Source organism: Brachyhypopomus gauderio, unplaced genomic scaffold, assembly GCF_052324685.1.
Source record: "Brachyhypopomus gauderio isolate BG-103 unplaced genomic scaffold, BGAUD_0.2 sc254, whole genome shotgun sequence".
NCBI classification, from domain to species: Eukaryota; Metazoa; Chordata; class Actinopteri; order Gymnotiformes; family Hypopomidae; genus Brachyhypopomus; species Brachyhypopomus gauderio.
Window position 1 is genome coordinate 92,600 of NW_027507075.1, and position 23,165 is coordinate 115,764.

The 23,165-nt window shown below is 47.8% G+C and overlaps 2 protein-coding genes across 4 annotated transcripts in view; one reads left to right on the forward strand and one right to left on the reverse strand.

The window, feature by feature from the left end:
- LOC143504294 (NACHT, LRR and PYD domains-containing protein 3-like) overlaps window positions 1-18,854 on the forward strand; it is a 75,314-nt gene extending 56,460 nt beyond the window's left edge. The window contains exons 4-10 of one of the 3 annotated variants that reach the window (XM_076995806.1): window positions 190-244; window positions 1,396-1,600; window positions 2,255-4,034; window positions 8,072-8,242; window positions 9,191-9,364; window positions 11,735-11,781; window positions 12,079-18,854. In XM_076995806.1, coding sequence (XP_076851921.1) covers window positions 190-244; window positions 1,396-1,600; window positions 2,255-4,034; window positions 8,072-8,242; window positions 9,191-9,364; window positions 11,735-11,781; window positions 12,079-12,617 — 2,971 coding nt within the window. In that variant the 3' untranslated portion in view covers window positions 12,618-18,854. The remainder of the gene's footprint in view (window positions 1-189; window positions 245-1,395; window positions 1,601-2,254; window positions 4,035-8,071; window positions 8,243-9,190; window positions 9,365-11,734; window positions 11,782-12,078) is intronic. The other 2 variants (XM_076995807.1, XM_076995804.1) reach the window with 2 other exon arrangements.
- hspa12b (heat shock protein 12B) lies at window positions 13,493-16,844 on the reverse strand. Its single transcript, XM_076995808.1, has one exon. It carries the CDS (start codon window positions 16,842-16,844, stop codon window positions 13,854-13,856), a length of 2,991 nt encoding a protein of 996 aa, XP_076851923.1. The 3' UTR covers window positions 13,493-13,853.
- Window positions 18,855-23,165: the final 4,311 nt, after the last annotated feature.

Below are 23,165 nucleotides of genomic sequence, written 5' to 3' on the forward strand. Positions count from 1 at the left end.
GTGTTGGGTTATTCCACATGTATCACATCATCATTATCATCATCATCATGTACCTGAATATAACATGTATTCATGAATGTAACATGTATTCATGAATGTAACATATATATGAATTCATGTCTATAAACATGTCTATTTTGTCTATATGTCTATTTTTTTAATTAAAGTTGTTGTTCTGTTTGTCCACAGTGTCCAAAAGAAACCTGTAAAGATTTCTAAAGACAAACTGGAGTCAGTATTCAAGGTGTGTGTGTGTGCGCGTGTGTGTGTGTGTGTGTGTGTGTGTGTGTGTGTGTGTGCGTGCACGCGTGTGTGTGTGTGTGTGTGTGTTTGTATTTTTATTTTCTTTTATTTTTTTATTCGTTTTTTTGACAGGGACAGTGTACATTAATAAACATAACTATAAAAGTGCCAGAATTAGCCATTGTCCCCGAACACATCTAAAATTGTCTACCTCCTTGATTATGTTGTGTGTGTGTGTGCATGCATATGTGTGTGTGTGTGTGTGTGCGTGCGTGCGTGCGTGTGTGTGTGTGTGTGTGTGTGTAGGGTGTCATGCTGAGCTCCACCCTCTCCTGTCAATCTGTCTGTTTGGTCCCTCTAGCCCCGCCCAGCCTTTCCCTGTTTATACTTCCCATGTGTTTTTCATGTCTGTCTGTCCCTCCTTCCATTCAGTAACTCCACCCTGTGATTATCAGTCCCACCTCTTCACAGTTGACTTCTCTTGTTAGTCTGTCCTATTTAATCTCTGTCCCTTCTCTTGTTAGTCTGTCCTATTTAAAAAAAAAAAATGAAATGAAATGTGCCATATTTTGTCAATTGTGATTTTTACACCCCAATCGATATTTGTCCTCCGCTTTTAACCCATCTGTGCAGTCAGAACACACACACACACACACACACTAGTGATTACTAGGGGGCTGTGGATCACACGTGCCCAGAGCGGTGGGCAGCCCTAGCCCGGCGCCCGGGGAGCAGTTGGGGTTAGGTGCCTTGCTCAAGGACACCTCAGTCATGGCCTGTCTGGGAATCGAACCCACGACCCTCCAGTCACAAGTCCAGTTCCCTAACCGCCAGGCCATGACTGCCCATGATTTAAGCTTTGTTAATTCTCTTGTTCTGTGGTAGTTCTTATATTGGGAGATATTGTATTACCGGTATGTTCTGGCTTGTTTGAGTTCTGTGGTTGTATTCTTAAACTTAATACTAAAACTTCAAACTGTATTCTTGAAACTTAAATATTAAACTTTTGTACTTTAACTTTTGTAATAAACCATAATGTCCACAGGACCACCCAGTCCCTCTCAGTTCAGTCCTCTCTTATGTTTAATGGATTATCCTGTGTTATAATCATCTGTCTGTAACACTGTAGTTTTACTGATACTGTTTATTCAGGAGCTGGAGCACAAAATCATCTCTCTGGTAAAAAATGAGCTTAAGAGATTCAAGAATCTACTGAGTCCAGATTACCCAGCATGCACTGAGAGACAGGTGGAGGATGAGGAGGATCAGAGCAGTGTCAGAGAGGGGGCGATGAAGATCACACTGCACGTCCTGAGGAACATGAACCAGACAGACCTCGCTAACACACTACAGACCAGTAAGAACTCTGGGTCATGACATCATAACATCACTTTATTACTTCAGAGGGAGGACACTTGGTGAATCTCAGTTCACAATGAGGATCTTAAATCAGTGTTGGTCTGTCCTCAGTTGACCTCCCTTCAGTGTAGTCTGCTCAGGTGCAGACTCAAGACTCTCCTACATTTATCACTGTTGTCATGTGATTGTAGAATGTTGGAGTTTTGAAGATACATTGTTATTCTTTAGAACTGAGATTTGACCAATCAGATTTGACCACAGGTCACTGTCTCATGATGTCATACACAGGTGTGTTTTCTATTTCCCTCCATTGTCTCTCAGATGTCCAGTCTGCTAGTTGTAGGTCTCCTCAGTCAGGTGACAGTTACCAGTGTTTGTGGTGGAACTTCAGCTGGTGTAATGGCTTCCTCCATCAACCCATGTGTTCTCCATGTCAAACTGCTGATCATTCAGTGTTATTGATACCCAGACACTCTAACCATCCTCTAATTTAACTCTTACAGTACTTCAATTTCCTGAATGTATCATGGCCAATCTATGGGGACTAAATATCTATTCATAAAGATGTTTTGTCTTGTATTTCCTATGATGAGTCTGTTATGATTGATCCTAAAGACATTAACATGTGTGCTGTTGTCTTCCTCTTTATCAGAACTGGCCCCTGCTTGCTACAGAAAACTCAAATCCAAACTGAGGGAAAAATGTGAGAACATTAATGAAGGAATCTCACAGCATGGAACCACAGCACTTCTGAATGAGATCTACACAGAGCTCTACATCACAGAGGGAGGGAGTGGAGAGGTGAATAATGAACATGAGGTGAGACAGATTGAGACAGCATCCAGGAGACCAGCAACACAGGAGACACCCATCAAATGCAGTGACATCTTTAGACCCTTACCAGGACAAGACAAAGTCATCAAAACTGTGCTGACTAAAGGAGTGGCTGGAATTGGTAAAACAGTCTCAGTGCAGAAGTTCATACTGGACTGGTCTGAAGGAAATGTAAATCAGGATGTTCTCTTCATATTTCCACTTCCTTTTAGGGAGCTGAATTTGATGAAGGAGAAAAAGCTCAGTCTGGTGCAGCTTCTTCATTGTTTTTTTCCAGAAACACGTGAATTAAAACCAACTCACTATACAAATTACAAAATTCTGTTCATCTTTGATGGTCTGGATGAGTGTCGTCTTCCTCTAGATTTCCAGAACAATGACAGCGTGTGGGATGTAACAGAGTCGACCTCAGTGGATGTGCTGCTGACAAACCTCATCAAGGGGAATCTGCTTCCCTCTGCTCTCCTCTGGATAACCTCTCGACCAGCAGCAGCCAATCAGATCCCTCTTGAGAGTGTTGATCAGGTAACAGAGGTACGAGGGTTCAGTGGCCCTCAGAAAGAGGAGTACTTCAGGAAGAGAATCAGAGACCAGAGTCTGGCCAACAGAATTATCTCACACATGAAGTCATCAAGAAGTCTCTACATCATGTGCCACATTCCAGTCTTCTGTTGGATTGCAGCCACTGTTCTAGAGAGGATGTTGGGTGAAGCAGAGAGTGGAGAGATCCCCAAAACTCTGACTCAGATGTACACACACTTCCTGATCTTTCACATCAAACACAAGGACCAAAAGTATGATCAGAAAAGTGACACTGACCCTCAACAAACTAGAAAACATGTTTTGGCACTGGGAAAACTGGCTTTCCAACAGCTGGATAAAGGCAACCTGATCTTCTATGAGGACGACCTGAGAAACAGTGGCATTGATGTCAGAGAAATGTCGGTGTATTCAGGAATGTGCACTCAGATCTTCAGAGAGGAGTTTGGTCTACAGCTGGGGAAAGTGTTCAGCTTTGTACATCTGAGTGTTCAGGAGTTTCTGGCTGCTTTATATGTGTTTATTACCTTCATCTCCACTAACACCAATGTGCTGGAACAGCAACAACCTGGATTGGTCAAAAACACATTGTCTGACTCCCTCAACAGTGCAGTGGACAAGGCCTTACAGAGTCAGAATGGACATCTGGACCTTTTCCTCCGCTTCCTTCTGGGTCTCTCACTGGAGTCCAATCAGACTCTCTTACGAGGTCTACTGACACAGACAGGAAGCAGCTCTCACTGCAAAGAGGAAACAGTCATGTACATCAAGGAGAAGATCAGGGAGAATCCCTCTCCAGAGAAATCCATCAATCTGTTCCACTGTCTGAATGAACTGAATGATCATTCTCTAGTACAGGAAGTCCAAACATACCTGAGCAGAGGAGGTGACACTCGTCTGCGTGGAGCCAGTCTCTCTCCTGCTCAGTGGTCAGCTGTGGTGTTTGTGATGTTGAACTCAGAAGAGGAGCTGGGTAAATTTGACCTGAATAAATATGACCCATCAGAGGAATGTCTACTGAGACTGCTGCCAGTGGTCAAAGCATCCAGAAAAGTCATGTGAGTATTTTCATTCAGAGATTCACAGTGACATAGCACTGGATGCTCCTGAATCACTGAATCAGAAGGTCTGGGGGGGGGGGGGGGGGGGTGCTGGCCCTCAGCAGGGTGTTGCCTGGGTGTTGTGCTTATGGGATGAAGGTGTGTGGGTGTATATGTGTGTGGGTGTATATATAGGATGAATGTGTGTGGGTGTATATATAGGATGAATGTGTGTGGGTGTATATATAGGATGAATGTGTGAAACAGGGTGTCTAACTAGCTGGCTTTTTCTAGCTGGCTTTTTCCTAACTAGATGACTAGTACACATACAGTACTCATACATTTAGGATCCTGGGGGGCAGGCATGTTACCCAGAGGTCAATGAGGTGGACCTGCTGTCATGACCTCACCCGTCTCCTCACCACTGTCTGTCCCTCAGTTTTTACTGCACTTTACACATTGAGGGCTTTTGAGGGGACGGTGTGGACAAACACTGACCAGTGGCCCGGGGCTTTGCCCACGTTTGTCCCAGCACCTGTCCCCTCAATTTTAACTACACCATAGTATCACACACTACCATACATGCATATACACCAACACCTACACACTACACAGCACTGGGGGTGGAGGGGTGGGAATGCCTTCCTTCACCCGTTTCCTGCTCCCTGCCGGGACAGGGATGGGTCGCTAGCGCGAGGCTGGACTGGTGGCGTCCTGGAGCTGCTGCCGATCCTTGCTGGTCCAGCCATTTGCCCCCGCCGTGGAGGGTGTGTTAGTTTGGATGAATGTGTCTTTGTCCTTGTCTCTTTTTGTATAGGTGGGTGAATGAGTACATGTTGGGGGGGGGGGGGGGGGGGGGGGGGGTATATGGGTGTGTGTGTATATATTGGGATGAATGTGTAAGTATATTTGTGGGTGTATACATGTCCGTAAGAGTGTATATGGGTGTGGGTGAATGTGTGTGGGAGTGTATGTTTGTGTAGTTGTATATATGTGTGAGGGTCTATTTATGAGGATGAGTGTGTGTGTGTGTGTGTGTGTGTGTGTTTGTGTGTATGCATGTGTATATGGATGTGTGTAGGTGTATACATAATAAGGGTGTATATAAGGGGGTGTGTGTATGTATGTAGGGGTGTATACATGGGGGTGAATGTAAATATGAGTTTGAGTGTATGTGTGAGGACAGCTGGTTCTGGGTCTGGGGCTTGTCGTGCCCGGTCCTCTCCCGGCTGCTCCCCTGTGGTTACTTCTCCCCTTTTTTCTGTCTTTTCCCTTTTTATTTTCTCTCCCCCTCTTTTCTATATTCTATCTTCTTATGGTCCACCTAACCCCAATAATTGTTATCACTATTGCACTGTATTATACAGAATTGTTATCATTTGATCTGTACATAAAAACAAAGTTGTCCTCCAAAGATTGGGGGGTGTGGAGGAAGTTTTATTAATTCATTCCAAATATTTTCTGTTAAAGTTAACTACATGAACATATGAGATATGAGACCTCACCATGTCAGTAGATTATTATAAAGCACAGGGTGAAGCCTCCACTACAGTTACTGGCCTCTGCTTTGATACTTTTAAATCTGTTAATGTAATTAATTTCATCCTATTTTACAAGATACTGTGATGTGGGGTACATATTAGTCACAAACGTACACAGACTTAAACACACTTTGTTTATTGAAGTAAATGGAGGAAACAGGGGCGGCACGGTGGTGTGGTGGTTAGCACTGTCGCCTCACAGCAAGGCAGTCTGGGTTCGATTCTCAGTCTGGGCTGCTCTGTGTGGAGTTTGCATGTTCTCCCTGTGCCTGCGTGGGTTTCCTCCGGGTACTCCGGTTTCCTCCCACAGTCCAAAGACATGCGTGTTAGGTTGATTGATCATGCTAAATTGCCCGTGTGTGTGCGTGCGTGCGTGTGTGTTGGCCATGCGGTGGACTGGCGACCTGCCCATGGTGTACCCTGCCTTCGCCCGGAGATGTTGGGATTGGCTCCAGCCCCCCCGTGACCCCGACTAGCGGGATTATGCGGTTCAGATAATGGATGGATGGATGGATGGATGGATGGATGGATGGATGGATGGATGAAACAACTGGGGAGAGGGATCCAGACGTAAGTCAATGTCAAAAAAGCAGTCCAGGTCAGGTACACACAAAAAGAAAAAAAAACAGACAGGTACAAAAAGGGAGAATCCAGGAGAGCAGTGAACTAGCCAAACTGGGTCGAACCACAAAGAGAATAGAATACAGGAAAAACTCTTGGTATGCTTTCAAAATGTCGGCAATACTTCACAAAGAGTTTATTGAGTGTCGTGATATAAATAATAGCCTATGATGAGAATCAGTTGTGAACTAGTACTGAGGGGAGGAGGAACGGGTCAGATGACGTGGGGCATTCTGGGAGTTGCAGTCTCCAGGGTTGAGCTGCATAACAGATACAGAGGATAATTTAATCAGCAGTTCAGATTCTGGAATCCAGCATCATCTGATTGATCTGTATTAGGGATGCAAATGATTAATCGACTTTTGATTAATTGTCGATTAAGACGTTACTCGATCAAAATGTATTAATCACGATTAATCGTTAGAGAGCGTTCCTATAGTAACTTGAACAGAGTGTAAGAACGAGAGGTGAACACGTGTCGCGAAAGACCAGAGTGGAAAACAAAATGAAGCGGGCGAAAAGACGTGCGGTGTGGGACCATTTTGAAGCGGGTTCGGGAAACGAGGCAGAAACTGCGTAATCCAGAAAATCCCGAGGAGGGAAACTTTATTTTCCACGCAACTCAAACAACAGCACTGTTCTCTCCCCCTCCCCTGGCGCGCGCAGGCGCCGCTCTCCCAGTGTCACTTAAAGGGCCAAGTGCCTGTCTGTTAGGGAACTCGCTGCGAGGAGTAGTAGTCGCTACAATTTCAACATTGTTAATTTAGGCTAAGAAGTCAAATGTTCTCTGTGTAATGCGGTATTGAAGTACAACAGTTCCACTAGCTCACTCAATTATCATTTGAACACTGTGCATGCAGCTGTCCTGCATATCACCAGTGCACCTGGTCAACCTAAAATCACAGCTACACTGGGAAGGCGAGCGTTTTCGAAGCTCGCTATGAAAAATGAAGAGTGAGCTAAAACAAAGCTAGCTACCACTACTGCTGTAGCCCTTACAACAGATTGTTGGACGACTCTAACAACATAAAGTTACATTACCGTGACGTGCCACTACACTGACGAGAACTGGCAGCTAAAATCTGCAGTGCTGATTACGACGAACATGTCGGACAGACACACCGCTGACAATTTAGCTGACAAGCTCAATGATGTTGTGGAGACTTGGGCACTCTCCGGTCGCGTTACAGCATGTGTTCACTACAAAGCTAGAAACATTGTCCAAACATGGGCTCAATAAGATTCTGTTTGGCTCTCTATTTAATTTCTTCTTTAAATTTTTTTTTTTTTACATTTTTTAAAATGTCTAATGTTTCAAATGCAAGAACGGAGCCAGTCCTTAATTTATTCCTTTTTTAAATGAAAGAATGTATTTTGTTATACCATAAAAAATTCCTAATGCATAATTACTTGAGCAATATATCATATAATACAATATAATTATCATAATATAATATATACTTTTTGACCAAAGTGTTTTAACTACACTGCTCAAAAAAATAAAGGGAACACTTAAACAACACAATGTAACTCCAAGTCATCCACACTTCGTGTTCAGATAGGAAACAACACTGATTGTGAATCAATTTCAACTGCTCTTGTGCAAATGGAACAGACAACGGGTAGAAATGAGAGATTTTCAACTGATTTCAAAGATTTTTATTAATTGAGATCTAGGATGTGTTATTTTAGTGTTCCCTTAATTTTTTTGAGCAGTATATTTAGCTAATATTTTTAAAAGCCCTATTGAAACACTGAAATTCAGGTGGAAAACGCCGCTTATCGATTAATCGAAAGTCGATCGATAAGATCAATCAACTAACGATTAATGAATTAATCGATAATTTGCATCCCTAATCTGTATTTTGTACTGTATTTACTCCTCCTTTACAGACTGTCTGGCTGTGGTCTCACTGAGGAGTCTTGCAAATCTCTCACATCAGTTCTACAAACAGAAAATTTACTGAAAGAGCTGGAGATTAATAATAATGACCTACAAGATTCAGGAGTGGAGCAGCTCTGTGCTGGACTGAAGAGTTCAAACTGTAAACTGGAGATTCTCAGGTGAGTTTTCTGTCAATTTAATCTGGAATGGAAACAGTGAAGTGTGGTGACACTACAGGGTTTTAATAAATATTAAGATAAATATTTATGTACTTTTAAAAGTAAATTTCCTTTTTTAAAATAATAAAACTCCTTTGAGTACAGTATAAATACATCTACCACAATGCAATGCAAGACAATTTCATTCTTTATTTTATGAGGTTTTCGTTCTTTATTAATTTCAAATATTTTCTGTTAAAATTAACTACATGAACTACATTTCATTGACTGACCACATTGTGGAGAGAAAGAAAAATGTGTGATGCATAAGTAGATTTACATAATCTCCTAGAAGAGAAATGTAACACTCTAAAGAGACTCAGATGAGCCCTTGTTCAAATGTATGTGGGTATTTATGGAAACGTTCACACTCCTACACAGAGCTGAACACACACACACACACACACACACACACACACACACACACACACACACACACACACACACACACACACACACCTGCATAGAAGCGACAAACACGCAGGTTGTAAAACAGCTCTGCCCCAAGTGTGTTATTAATGTTCCAAATCCAGACATCTACACTACTGTGAAAGAAAATGTGGCAATATCTTTTGATTTCATTTACACATATGATAAATACCCCAATATTAAAATGACATGTAATGAAAAAACCACCTTTTCAGTGCTTGTGCACACACATTTGACAACATTATATCAAAGTTCAGAGCTAAGCAGTTTAGGATTATTAGGTTTAATATTGTGGAGGGTGTTTGGTGGTGTAGGATCATATGTGAGGAATGGATATGAAACCTCACCATGACAGTAGTTTATTATAAAGCACAGGGTGATGCCTCCACTAGTTACTGGCCTCTCTAGCGCCCCATACTGGCTGCTCTGCAAATGCAGTGAGGACAGTGTCTTTCTCCCTCTTTTTCCTCCTTTCTGCAGATTGTCTGGTTGTTTGGTCACAGAGGAAGGCTGTTCTTCTCTGGCTTCAGCTCTGAGTTCAAACCCCTCCCACCTGAAAGAACTGGATCTGACTTACAACCACCCAGGAGACTCAGGAGTGAAGCTGCTCTCTGCTAGACTGGAGGATCCCCACTGCAGACTGGACACACTCAGGTATGTAGGAATCCCCTTAAACACCCTGTGTGTGAACACACACTCCAAATGTGAGAAGAACAGTGTCATACATGGAAACAGCACACATGACACACACATGGTCTTATTCCTAAAATACATACAGTATCATACATGACCTCAGTGGCAGCTCGTCAGTAGGGGCCGCTGGGGTGCCACCCTCATCAAATTATCCAGAGAAAAAAATTTTACTTAGACATATGAACTTATGTAAATTATATATTGCAAAAGTATTATGAAACTAGTAATACTGACAATTATCGTACATTTAAAAAAAGATCAATAATTCTATCTAGATGTAAGCACAGGTGGTCACACCTGCTTGGCATTGCTGCCTGACGCACCTCCGACGGTGCCATTGTGTGAGCTGCAGGGTCGTCAGCTGGGGGGCCACCCTTCACTGATGTTTCGCTCCATTATCCCCCAGAACATCTCTGGGTGGTGGAGCAGCGACAGGGACATCTCCCTGCCGCCCCCTGCAGCCTGCTGAAAGATCTGTATTCACCCCACTCTCTGACCCCAGCGTTATTATTGTTGTGTGTGGAATGAGTCGCAGGGGACTGTGCATGTCAGGGACGTCCATCTCCCTGAATCAAGCACAAGTACTGACCGCATACCAGAACGTCTCCCTCAAGAGCTTCTTTCCCCCATGTGCCATCCTTCTTTCTGAGCCACAGCCAGAAGCTCCCTTCCTCCGCCTCCTCTGCAGGGTTGCGAAAAGCTCGCCTCCTGTTAGGGCCTGTGACACCCAGTGTTTTCAGTAGCCTCTGTGTGGATGTCCCAGTGAAGCCCCTGCATCCGACCTCCACTGGGAAGATGAATGGTCTCCACTCAGCTTGTGAGCACGTTGCTGCCAGCTCTGCGTACTTGTCCTTCTTCCGTTCGTACGAGGACTCCATGTGCTCCTCCCATGGGACTGTCAGCTCTGCCATGATGACGGCTTTGGCAGGTGCTGACCAGAGCACGATGTCTGGGCGCAAGGATGTTATAGTAATCTCTGCTGGGAATTTCAGTTGGCGGCTAAGGTCGGCTGCCAACTGCCACTCACTTCCTAGCGACAGGAGCGACCGCTCTGTCCCCGTGCTGCACCGTGCTGTCGTCCCTGGCCTGGTAAACTGGATCCACATCGGGGAGGTGGGTAGGCTTGCTGACCGGTTTACCTGCTGTCTGTGGGCTTCCAGGATCTCTGCGAGCTTGCGCAGGACCTTGTCATGCCGCCACCTGTACCTTCCCTGTGACAGCGCTGTCTTGCATCCGGAGAGGATGTGCTTTAGGGTTGGACTTGGGAAACTACAGAGATGGCAGTGTTCTTCTGTGCCAAACCAGGTGAGAAGGTTCCGGGGGCTCGGTAAGGTGTCGTATGTGGCCCTAATCCGAAAGCTCAGTCTTGCCTGGGGAGTTCTCCACAAATCGGCCCAAGTGATGGTTCTGTTTAGCACAGCCTCCCAAGTAGTCCATCTGCCTTGCTGTTGCTGGCTCACTGCTGTAATCTTGTATGTTTCCTCCTCCATCTTGGCAACTTCAGAGATCACAAGATCCTTCCTCTCCTTCCTGGTCGCTTTGGACCAGCTCTTTGGTGCTACTGCCCATCCCAGACCAGATCTGCCCAACTGTGTAGCACCAACGATCTCCTGGTGCTTCAGCCGTTCCACTGCCTGGTCAACTGCTTGGGATGCATTCCACTTCCGTCCAGTGCGAATCTGAGGGTTGGCAGCTGGAATTGCCGGGTCCGTGGAGTCTCTCAGTTCGAAGTGGAGTCTCACCTTCTCCTTTTGTCCACTGAATGTCTGTGACATTACATGTGTACCGTATACTTCCTGTGTGTGGGGCGCTGGACTAATGGGTGTCTATGTAGGTCCTTAAACTTTTGGCAAGCATGTGATCTGGAGAAGCTCTTTAATTGGTTGCCTTAAAGTTTGCTGCGGGACAGAGAGCTGCGCCCCGGACACACCTACTTTTATCAGTAGCCTATCAGTATAGTTAATTATTGATCCTGGAATATTCTTTAAAGGGTTTGACTCTATACACAAGGCAGTGAATGTAATCTGTGAAGTCTAGACCCTATAGAGGTGTGTGTGTGTGTGTGTGTGTGTGTGTGTGTGTGTGTGTGTGTGTGTGTGTGTGTGTGTGTGTGTGTGTGTGTGTGTGTGTGTGTGTGTGTGTGTGGGACAGACAGTTCAGTTATCTAGGTGCATGTGTGTGTGTGAGTAATAGAGCTTTCTTCCTCTATTTCTATATTTCTCTCAGGACAGAGCCTTCAGAATAAAAAATAACTGTGTGTGTGTGTGTGTGTGTGTGTGTGTGTGTGTGTGTGTGTGTGTGTGTGTGTGTGTGTGTGTGTGTGTTCTTTAGGGTGGATCATGCAGGGAAGATCAGTCTCAAACCAGGACTAAGAAAATGTAAGCAGTTATGTAGTTAATACACACACACACACAGATATACACAGATATACACACACACACACACACACACACACACACACACACGCACACACACACACACGCACACAGAAAATATAACCAGCATGTATATATATATATATATATATATATATATATATATATATATATATATATATATACACACACACACAGATACATATACACAGATACACACACACACACACACACACACACACACACACACACAGTATTTGTATTTGTGTCATCTCCTCTAATGTCTCTTCTTGTGTGCAGATGCGTGTGAGCTCACACTGGACCCAAACACAGCACACACACTTCTCTCTCTGTCTGAGGGGAACAGAAAGGTGACGTGTGTGAAGGAGCAGCAGACGTATCCTGATCATCCAGAGAGATTTGATGGCTGGACTCAGGTGATGTGTAGAGAGAGTCTGACTGGACGCTGTTACTGGGAGGTTGAGTGTAGTGGAGTTGCTGGTATAGCAGTGACATATAAAGGAATCAGCAGGAAAGGAGACAGTGATGACTGTGTGTTTGGATGTAATATAAAGTCCTGGAAGCTGCGCTGCTATAATAACAGTTACTCTGTCTGTCACAATAATAACTACACTGACATCTCAGCCCCCTCCAGCTCCAACAGAGTAGGAGTGTATCTGGACTGGCCGGCCGGCACTCTGTCCTTCTACAGCGTCTCCTCTCACACACACACACTCACACACTTACACACATTCCACTCCACATTCACTGAGCCCCTCTATGTAGGGTTTGGGGTTTGGTGTTCTGACTCCTCGGTGTGTTTGTGTGAACTAGAATAACCTCCTGTGTACTGGAGCAACACCTGAGTCTCCATGGAAACACACACTCCTCTACACACACAACTGGAGAACAAAATCTCTCTCTCTCTCTCTCCCTCCTCTTTTTCTTGCCTCAACAGTTACTGTCTTCTCTGCATTTCTAGGTTTAGGGGTAAATAAAGTCCTGTGATTACATGCAGAGTAGTTAACCGTGGAGTGTAGAACCTGCTTCTACATTTTACTGTTTTATCCAGTATTTTACATTTATGCAAAATTTCCCTGCAGTTCCGGTATGTGTCCAGTAGATGGTAGCAGACAACCACATATTGATATACAGTATCATAACTGGGCAAAGTATAGGATTTTGTGTGTGATTTTGCTGGTTAAATTGCAACATATTGTGGCGTGGTGTGGTAGAAAGAAGTTGCAGAGAAGTCCATTCTCCAAACAGAACAGAGGTTTTATTGTTCTTTGTAATAAAACTGGCACTCACAGGCACAATCAGTATAACTCGAGGCCTAAATGAGGTACGCCTTGCACATGAAACACAGGGGGAGGTCATGACGACGGCAACGTTACACATACATGGAGGGGAAACTAAGATAATGCACAGGTACACAAAAGGATGGACCGGGGTGACTTAACTAATAAAACACAATAAATAATCATTAAAAACACTATACAAACATAAACATCGCATAATTAAACACAACAGGGCCGGGGCCGCAAGGGCTCATGGGTAATGGTGTCACCCTCCGGCACCCCCCATTGGCCCGACGCTACACAGCCCCCCCCCAAGAGGTCAGCCGTCCCGGCGACCACACACAAGACAGTCCAGTAGCGTATAAGGGCAGAAACATGGCATCAAACACACAATTACAGCCGTATGAGGCAGATCCTACTCAACGCGCATGTAAAGCGCAAATACAATCCTGGAGGAAAGAAAAAAACAGCAAGGGCAGTACAACTCAAGACATACGCATGTCGTGTACAAGGCATTAACATGAGCACAGCAGTACGGTAACGTTGTCAAGGTGGCATCAAAAAGATTAGGCATCACCACAATGCACAATAAACACCTGGCACATAACGGACTTGGCATAACAAACAGAGGGAGAACAGTAAATAAGGCAATCAATAGTTACAGACACAATTAAAAATGCGTATATATATATATATATATATACATGTACACACATAGAAAGAACAGTCCATAACTCGGCATGAGAATGTTAACAATGCAGTTCACAGAACAGTCTATGTCACACAGTCCTGCAGGCGCCGCGGTAGCCTCCGCGTGCGCTGTGGCCTGGCCGGACCGGCCACAGGGGAAGCAGCAGGACCAATAACCGGGGAGACAGGCGGTGAAGAGTCCGGGCAGCGTCCAGCACCCTGCACCTTAGGCTGGTACGGGGCAAGGCGGTCGCGGTGCACCACGAGGCGCCGCCGGCCCCAGCGGATCCGGTAGACCACGTCACTGACACGCGCGAGCACAGTGCAAGGCCCCACCCATGCGGACTGCAGCTTGGGGCACAGTCCCTTCTTTCGACGGGGATTGTACAGCCAAACCTCAGAGTGCACGGGCAGGGGCCCGCCGTAGCAGCGCATGTCATAGGCGCGTTTCTGGCGCAGTCCGGCCCCAGCCTGGCTACCCCTGGCTCGCTTGTGGACGTCGAGTAGTCTTGTCCGCAGCCTAGAAACGAACACAGGGCCAGGTTCAACATTAACATCATCAGTGGGAGGTGCCCCAAATGCCAGGTCCACAGGTGATCGCAGTTCACGGCCGAACATAAGCATGGCGGGGGTGAAACCAGTAGTCTCCTGTAAGGCGGAGCGGCATGCCAGCAGGACGAGAGGCAGTTGTTTGTCCCAGTCACGCTGGTTCTCCTGTGTAGCCATGGCCAGTTGAGTAGCCAGGGTTCGATTGAACCGCTCGACCAGGCCATCACCCTGTGGATGAAGAGGAGTTGTTCGAGTCCTGTGCACCCCCAGCAGGCGGCAAACCTCGGTCATGACGTCCGACTCAAAGTTTCGGCCTTGGTCGCTATGTAGGACCTCTGGGACGCCGAAGCGACAGAAAAACTCATGGAGCAGGGTCTCTGCTGTAGTAACGGCGCTTTGGTCGGGCACCGCATACGCCTCGGGCCATTTCGTGAAGTAGTCCATGGCCACGAGCACGTAGCGGTTGCCCGACTCAGTCACTGGAAACGGCCCCAGTACATCCACTGCCACCCTCTCCATGGGGCAGCCGGATTGCATGGGGTGGAGGGGCGCACGTGAGACTCTCGCCGGTCCCTTCTTGGCAGCGCACGTGTCACAACAATGGACAAACAGTTCAACTCCAGCTCTGCAGCCCGGCCACCAGAATCTCTGTCTCAGTCTGTGAAGAGTTTTTGTGATGCCAAAGTGGCCTGAGCCTGGCAGACCGTGGACAGCCTGCAGAACAGTGTCACGTAGGCCCTGCGGTACTACAGTTTGAGTTAAGCGGCTTCCAGTGCTCGGGTCCTCCCAAGTTCTGTGCAGGACGCCCCCAGCGATTCTCAGGCTGTCCCAGTTGGATCGCAACGCCTTAGCTACGGGTCCCCGTCGTACCACGTCGTCCCAGTCCGGCACGGCGGCCGCCTCCAAAGCGTCCAGCGCCCATGCCAGGTCCGGGTCGGCCCTCTGAGCCGCAGCCAGCTCCGCAGTGGAGATACAGGGTGACACAGGAGGGGCAACAGCAGTCCGGCCCACCGCTGCACATACACCGACAGTTTCTGCCTTTCCCTCAGCGCGCTGGCAGTGCTTGCAATCGTGGGAAGCGCACGGCCGGCGAGACAGTGCGTCAGCATTCCCGTGGATTCTGCCCGGTCTGTGCTCTACCACAAAGTTAAACTCTTGTAGCCTGGCTAACCATCTCGCTAGCTGGCCCTCAGGCTCCCGGAAGTTCAACAGCCATTGCAGTGAAGCATGGTCTGTCCTCAGCAGAAAAGGTACGCCGTACACGTAAGGTCGGAAATGCCAAAGCCCTTCAACCACTGCTAACAGCTCGCGCCGTGTCACACAATAATTTTTCTCAGCTTTGTCCAGGCGGCGGCTGAAGTATGCTATTGCGCGCTCTGAGCCCTCTTGGACCTGTGACAGTACAGCACCCAACCCGTGGTCGCTTGCATCAGTGTCGACAATAAAGCGCTCAGTGGGGGAAGGATAGGCCAGAACAGGCGCACTGCACAGTCTCTGCTTTAGTGTACGGAAAGCACACTCGGCGTCGTCAGGCCAGCTAAATCTCGTTCCGCCACCCCTTGTCAGGTGGTGAAGGGGGGCAGCAATGTCCGCGAAGCCCTTTACAAAACGGCGGTAGTATGACGCGAGCCCGAGGAAACTGCGAACTTGTCGCACCGTACGCGGAGTGGGCCATTCACGGACCGCGGCCGTCTTGCCGGGATCAGTGGCTATGCCCTCTCCGCTGACCACATGCCCGAGAAAATTAATGCGACGCTGAAGGAGGTTACATTTAGCCGGGTTGAGGGACAGATTGGCCTCCTTCACTAAGCCCAGTACCAACTCTAGGTTGGCCAGCGCAGACTCGAAGCCCGTAGCATGGACCAGCACGTCATCCAAATACACCACACATTTACTGCTCGGAACCCCAGACAACACTCGCTCCATTAACCGCTCGAAAGTGGCCGGCGCGTTACAGAGCCCGAAGGGGAGGACCTTGAAGTGCCAAAGACCTGCACCGATCGAAAACGCAGTCTTCTCCTTCGCTGACTCGTCCAACGGGACCTGCCAGTACCCGCTACGCAGGTCCAGGGAGCTGAACCAGTCTGAGCCAGCTAACCGCTCGAGTGTGTCGTCTACTCGCGGCATCGGGTAAGAGTCGAGTTTAGTCACAGCATTTAAACGTCGGTAGTCGACGCAAAACCGCCATGAACCGTCCTTCTTCTTGGCTAGGACCACGGGGGCAGACCATGAACTATTTGAAGGCTCAATTACGCCGGCCGCTGCCATTTCGCGGATTTGGCGTTCGGCTGCCACACGCTTGGTTAAAGGGAGGCGATGCGGTCTCAGGCGGACAGGTTTTGCGTCGCCCGTGTCAATCGCGTGGCTCGCCAGCCCCGTCCTCGAACAATCACGCTCGCTCACAGCGAACAGTCCCCTATAGCGATTCAGCAGCTCGCTGAGTAGCTCGCCCTGCGACGCGGACAGGCCCACGCTACATCTAAGCCACAGCTCATGGACCGGGTCCCCCGGTGACGGAGACAGCATTTCTCGACTCACTGGCACAGCTGATGTAACGCACGAACGTGAGGCTGCATCATCTCCACAGCACACGTCAACTCTTCGCCCGTTTAGCGACAACTCCCCCTGTCTATAGTCGATAACAGCCCCGTTCTTCCCCAAGAAGTCATTACCGAGGATGCAGCGATCAAACACATCCCCGACCCAGAACTCATGCGCCACGGGTCCCTGCCCGAAGTCAAAGGAGACATTGGTGCGCCCTAGCAGCTCAAACCGCTCGCCGGTTACTGATATTAAATTCCCCCGGACCCACTCCACAGCATCGGGCCCCCCCGAGCAATCATTAATCAGTTCAGGCCTAATTAAGGAGACCGAAGACCCCGTGTCAATCAGAGCGGTAACAGAGATATCGCCAAACTTACATGAAATATGCCAGTCACGTTGTCCGGCGATTCTCGAGACAACGAAAGAGGGGTGGCCAGTGAGAACCGGAGTCGCCGCGCCCCTCACCGGGCGGCTCCTTGCTCGTTTCCCGAGCCGTTGCACTGGCTGGCTTTGTGGCCGTGAGCCCCGCAATTCCAGCAGACCAGTCGGTGGTTTGCTTGGCGGTCGTGTGGGCGGGTCTGACGGGGCATCCTGTTAAGGCAGTCACCGGTGAAGATTTGTTCTGCCCTGACGGCCTCGTCCACGGCAGCGTCGAGAGTGGTCGGGTTGTACAGGCGGACGTGTCTCCTCAGCTCAGCCGGCTCCACCGCGCCCAGAAAAAAATCTAGTTCTAACTGCCGTTGGGCCTCGCGTGGGAACAGGGGGTAGGCCAGGCGAACCAACAGTGCCAGCTCCGACGCCAACACTCTCAGGCCTTCTCCCCGAGCACGGCGACGTCCCGCCAAGAGCTGCTTCGCCGTCGACTCGTCCGGTTGCCGCCCGAACCTGCTCCTCAGTGCCGCTTTGAGTGGCGTCAGCGCGTTCCTGTCCTCCGCTGGGAGCCCGACTAGAACCCTGAGCGCAGGTCCCCGTAGCGCCAGGCACAGTTGAACCGCCGTCTCAGCGTCCGACCAGCTTTCGTAGTTGGCGACGGCATCGAGCTGAGCCTCGAACGCTGCCCAATCCGCTTCGCCGTCATAGCCAGGCAGGCTGAGCCGGCGTGTCGGGCCGGTCGTCGCTTCCGTTGCCGATGTACGCGTGGCGGCGGGAGGTAACGTCTCGTGGCGCGTCCCGGCGGGTGGTGGTAACATCTCGTCGCGCGTGTGGCGCGTCCCAGCGGGCGGTGGTAACATCTCGTCGCGCGTGTGGCGCGTCCCAGCGGGTGGTGGTAACATCTCGTCGCGCGTGTGGCGCGTCCCAGCGGGTGGTGGTAACATCTCGTCGCGCGTGTGGCGCGTCCCGGCGGGTGTCGTTCTGCGTCCGAGGGACGGTGGTACGATGTCGCTTGGCCCGTCAAGATGATGTCTGACCGATTTCCTGCCGTTCCTTCGCTTCTCTCTCAGCCCTGCTTCAAGCCGTTCGAGCTCTCCGGAAAGGTGGAATATTTCATCACGGAGAGCCACTTCTGACACCAATTGTGGCGTGGTGTGGTAGAAAGAAGTTGCAGAGAAGTCCATTCTCCAAACAGAACAGAGGTTTTATTGTTCTTTGTAATAAAACTGGCACTCACAGGCACAATCAGTATAACTCGAGGCCTAAATGAGGTACGCCTTGCACATGAAACACAGGGGGAGGTCATGACGACGGCAACGTTACACATACATGGAGGGGAAACTAAGATAATGCACAGGTACACAAAAGGATGGACCGGGGTGACTTAACTAATAAAACACAATAAATAATCATTAAAAACACTATACAAACATAAACATCGCATAATTAAACACAACAGGGCCGGGGCCGCAAGGGCTCATGGGTAATGGTGTCACCCTCCGGCACCCCCCATTGGCCCGACGCTACAATATGTAAAGTGTTTTATGTTTTGATGTGATGTACATTTGCTTTCTTCTGTCCATTAAAGAGAAAGACTGAAATTTACTCCAGTCCTGTGGAGTGAGATTACTGTCTTTAATACAAGAGAGCAAAGATGAGGTTCAATCGAGCAAGACACACTGAGCAAAACAACCGAGCAAAACCAGTGACAGTGAGAGCAGAGAAACAAGAATCACACAGTTAAGTGTGTTTGTTTCACTGTTTTAAGCACACGTTTGTTTTTGCTTGATTCTCTGTTTTCAGTGCACTTTTCAGTTTTTTGCTCACTTCTAAAACTACCACACAGACATTTTATTTGAATTTTAACGTCATTTGGACATTAATGCCAAGCTAAAGAACATTGATAAACATTTCAACCACTTTGTGCTTGCAAAGCAGAATCTGAGAACAGATGTAAAAGAACTTGGCCTCCTCCAGCACAGCATCATTCAGTCTGAACCCACTCGCTGGAGCTCCACACACCACATGAATCAAAATCAAATCAAATCAGATTTATTGTCACATCACCAGAGTACAGGTACCCCGGTGAGTGAAAAACTTGTGTGCAAGTTCCACAATTTGCAGCAACAATATAATATAATATAACAAAAGATGTATAAATTACAAACAATTTAAACTAGTGTCTGTATGTCTTGAAAATAAAAATAAGTATTGTTCTAATTTTTGATATCTACAATATATTAAATATACATGTGATATTGCACAGAAAATGGAGATGAATGTAACAGGTTATGGAGATTATACTGTTGTATAGAGGTGCCTGTAATTCCAGTGAGTATGATGCTGTATTGATGTCAGAGCAAGGTATGGAGTGAGTATATGGGAGCGCAGGGCTAGAGTATTGTCTCGGGTTGGTATTATTAAGGTATGGAGTGAGTATATGGGAGCGCAGGGGTGGAGTATTGTCTCGGGTTGGTATTATTAAGTCCAATAGTCCAGCAGTGCAGAGGTGCAGTGTGAAATAAAGTGCTTTGGTGCTCATGCATGTAATGGAGGGTGTGGGTTGGTCAGAGCCGAGATTACTGGCTGTTCAGGAGTCTGGTGGCATGGGGGAAGAAGCTGTCTCTGAGCCCACTGGTTCTGGCTTTAAAGCTTCTGAGCCTCCTACCACTCGGCAGCTGAGAGAACATACAGTGGCTAGGATGGGAGGGGTCCTGCTAGGATGGGAGGAGTCCTGCTAGGATGGGAGGGGTCCTGCTAGGATGGGAGGAGTCCTGCTAGGATGGGAGGAGTCCTGCTAGGATGTGAGGGGTCCTGCTAGGATGGGAGGGGTCCTGCTAGGATGGGAGGAGTCCTGCTAGGATGGGAGGAGTCCTGCTAGGATGGGAGGAGTCCTGCTAGGATGGGAGGGGTCCTGCTAGGATGGGAGGAGTCCTGCTAGGATGGGAGGAGTCCTTTATGATCATTCTGGACTTCCTCAGGCAGCGGCTGGTGTATAAGTCCAGCAGGTTAGGGAGCTGAACCCCGGTGATGGACTGTGCTGTTCGTACTACTCTCTGCAGAGATTTGCTCTCAAGATCAGTGCAGTTCCCGTACCAGGTGGTAATGCTGCCAGTCAGAATGCTTTCTACAGTGCAGGTGTAGAAGGTCTTGAGGATGCTGGGCTTCAGACCAAACCTCCTCTGCCTTCTGAGGAAGTAGAGGCGCTGGTGGGCCTTCTTCAGTACCTGTGTGGTGTGCACTGCCCATGTCAGGTCCTCGCTGATGTTAACAAGTGATCAAACAAGCACCTCCACCAAATGATGCAGCTACCTTACGTTCATTCCTTGGGATGCTTTCATGGTACAACAAATTCATACCCAACTACGCTACCGTGGTGGAGACACTGCGTGCTTGTGCACTGACACAGAGTACAGCTGGACTGACGAGACTGACAAATGCTTCAATGAGGTGAAACAACTGCTGGTGCACAGCTCTGCACTTGCCCTGTACGACCCTGTGCTGCCCTGTGTCATTTCTACAGATGCCTCTGACTACGGCACAGGCGCTGTGTTTACACAGATTCACCCTGATGACAGTGAGCGCACTGTTGCTTTTGAGTCTAGGACACTTACACAGACTGAAAGGAAGTATGTGACTGTGGAGAAAGAAGCCTTAGCGTGTGTTTGGGTGGAGAAATGGAGAAGGTACCTGTGGGGTCATAGTTCACCCTACGCACCCACCATCAGGCCCTCACTACACTCCTCTGCACCAAAGACACTGACAGGGCTGGAATGAGCATCACCAGGTGGTCAGCACGACTGCTCTGCTTCAACTACGACGTTGTCTACAGTGCTGGTGCACAGAACCAAACTACAGACTGTCTGTGGCGCTTACCCTTGTCTACACCTGATACTGATGAACCTGAGACAGAGCCTGAGGTTGTTGCCCTACTCTCCACAGCCAGAGCAACCGTCACACCTGCTGAGTTCCAGTCTGCTTCCGTGTCATGCACAGAGCTCTCAGCCTTACGCTCACAAATTCAAAAAGGCTGCGTGGCAAAAAGCCCTGAGCTCTGACCTTCAGCCCTGCTTCAAAATGCACTATGAACTGAGCGTACATGGTACCTAGTGCTCCGTGGCTCTCGCTTCCTGGTGCCTCGTTCCCTGTGGAAAACACTAGTTGTGCTGCACATGAGAACCACCAGGGCAGAGTGTGAACAAAACAACGGCTGTGTGAGTTGTATTGGTTCCCTGGAATGGATGCACTGACCCAATCCTACATGTCTGCATGCACACTCTGCCAGAGCCTGGATCGTACAGCAAAGACCTTCACCGCACCACTACAGCCTGTATCTCTACCTTCCACTCCGTGGATCAAGTTAGGCCTTGACATCGTGGGACCATTCGAAACAGCCACATGGGACTGCAGATATGCCATCACCTTAACTGACTATTACACAAAATGGCCAGAAGTTGCATCCACACTCTCTATCACTACAGAGACTGTGATGAGCTTTCTCAATACAACCTTTAGTCGCTATGGCAACCCTGAGTATGTAGTGACAGACAACGGTCCACAACTGATCTCCACTGCACTGTCTACATTCCTTGCTGAACGCAACATCAAACACACCAGAGTGTCTGTGTACCACCCTGCATCCAATGGTGCTGTGGAAAGATTTAATCGAGTGCTGAAAAGTGTGATGGAAGCTGCAATTGTCCAAAATGCACCATGGAAAGCGACAGTGACAGACTTTCTGCACACTTACTGTGCAACACCACATGCCATGTCAGGTGTGTCACCTTTTGAACTGATGTTTCGTCGTAAGATGCGTACCAAGATGGCCGTCATGCCACTGCCGCCCAGCTCTGACCAGGATGGGGAAGTGCACCACCGGGTGTCAAACCTCCAGTCACCGGTGAAGACATACTGTGATGAAAAGACGGGGGCGCGCACACCGGCCTTCAAAGTAGGAGACAAAGTTCAGGTGAGAAAACAGACTCATGTTCCCAAAGGTCATCCCAAATTCACTCAACCAGTTCAAATCCAAAAACGAGTGGGACCATGAACGTTCAAACTTGCAGACGGAAAGAACTGGTATTCTTCTCAGCTTACACGATGCCTGAACACAAGATAACAAGAACACTGTGACAACGCCTTCAGAACAACCTACGACTGCAGCAGCTGAAGCACGTACACCTGAGAGGAACCGAGTGCATCTGGCCAGAGAGCGGAGGCCTCCCGAATGGCTGAAAACTATGAGGCCTGATGAGTCAATAAAAGCAAATGGACTGATCCATATCCTTTTTCAAGTTAGGCTACAAGTTAATTCATCGTTCATTCATATAAAATGCTAAAGTGAATTCATTCATTGGAGAGGTTTACTTAAAAATGGAGCAGGTGGCACTGTTACCTCTCGGGGTTGATTGATCAGGCAAATTGCCCTGATTTGCAGGGCATATTTTACATAAAGTAGTGTAGAGAACAACTTTTAAATATTAATAATAAAAAAAATAAAATAAAAACAACAACTACCACCAGTGCAAATCAGGGCAATTTGCCTACTGCAACATTGTTATTATTTCAAAAGAGCATCTGCAATGAACAGAGGAGCATATGTGTGTTTTAATATATATTTATTTTAAAACTTGCTGAGCTTAGCTAATAATAGCACCTATTAGGATTGGGCAGTATGATGACAGTATTGTAAAATTGTGGCAGTATATTAACCACGTGACGTGCCAAATCTGTACTTTGAAATATGGGGCATTGCGCATCCATTAAAAAGATCTGTGGGCGGGGTCAGCAGTTTGAGCTCACTGATAGGCTACTGAGTGTAGTCTGTTGCCTGTTTTATTGAATAAATTATTTGAGTGCTTGCTTTTGCGTCACACCTGCCCCCTTGATTCGTTACACATTATGTATATATATATAATATATATATATATG

What these genes read in the sequence shown, in the direction of transcription:
- hspa12b (XM_076995808.1), bottom strand. Translation starts at nt 16,844, where the DNA reads ATGCTGTCTCCGTCACCGGGGGACCCGGTCCATGAGCTGTGGCTTAGA.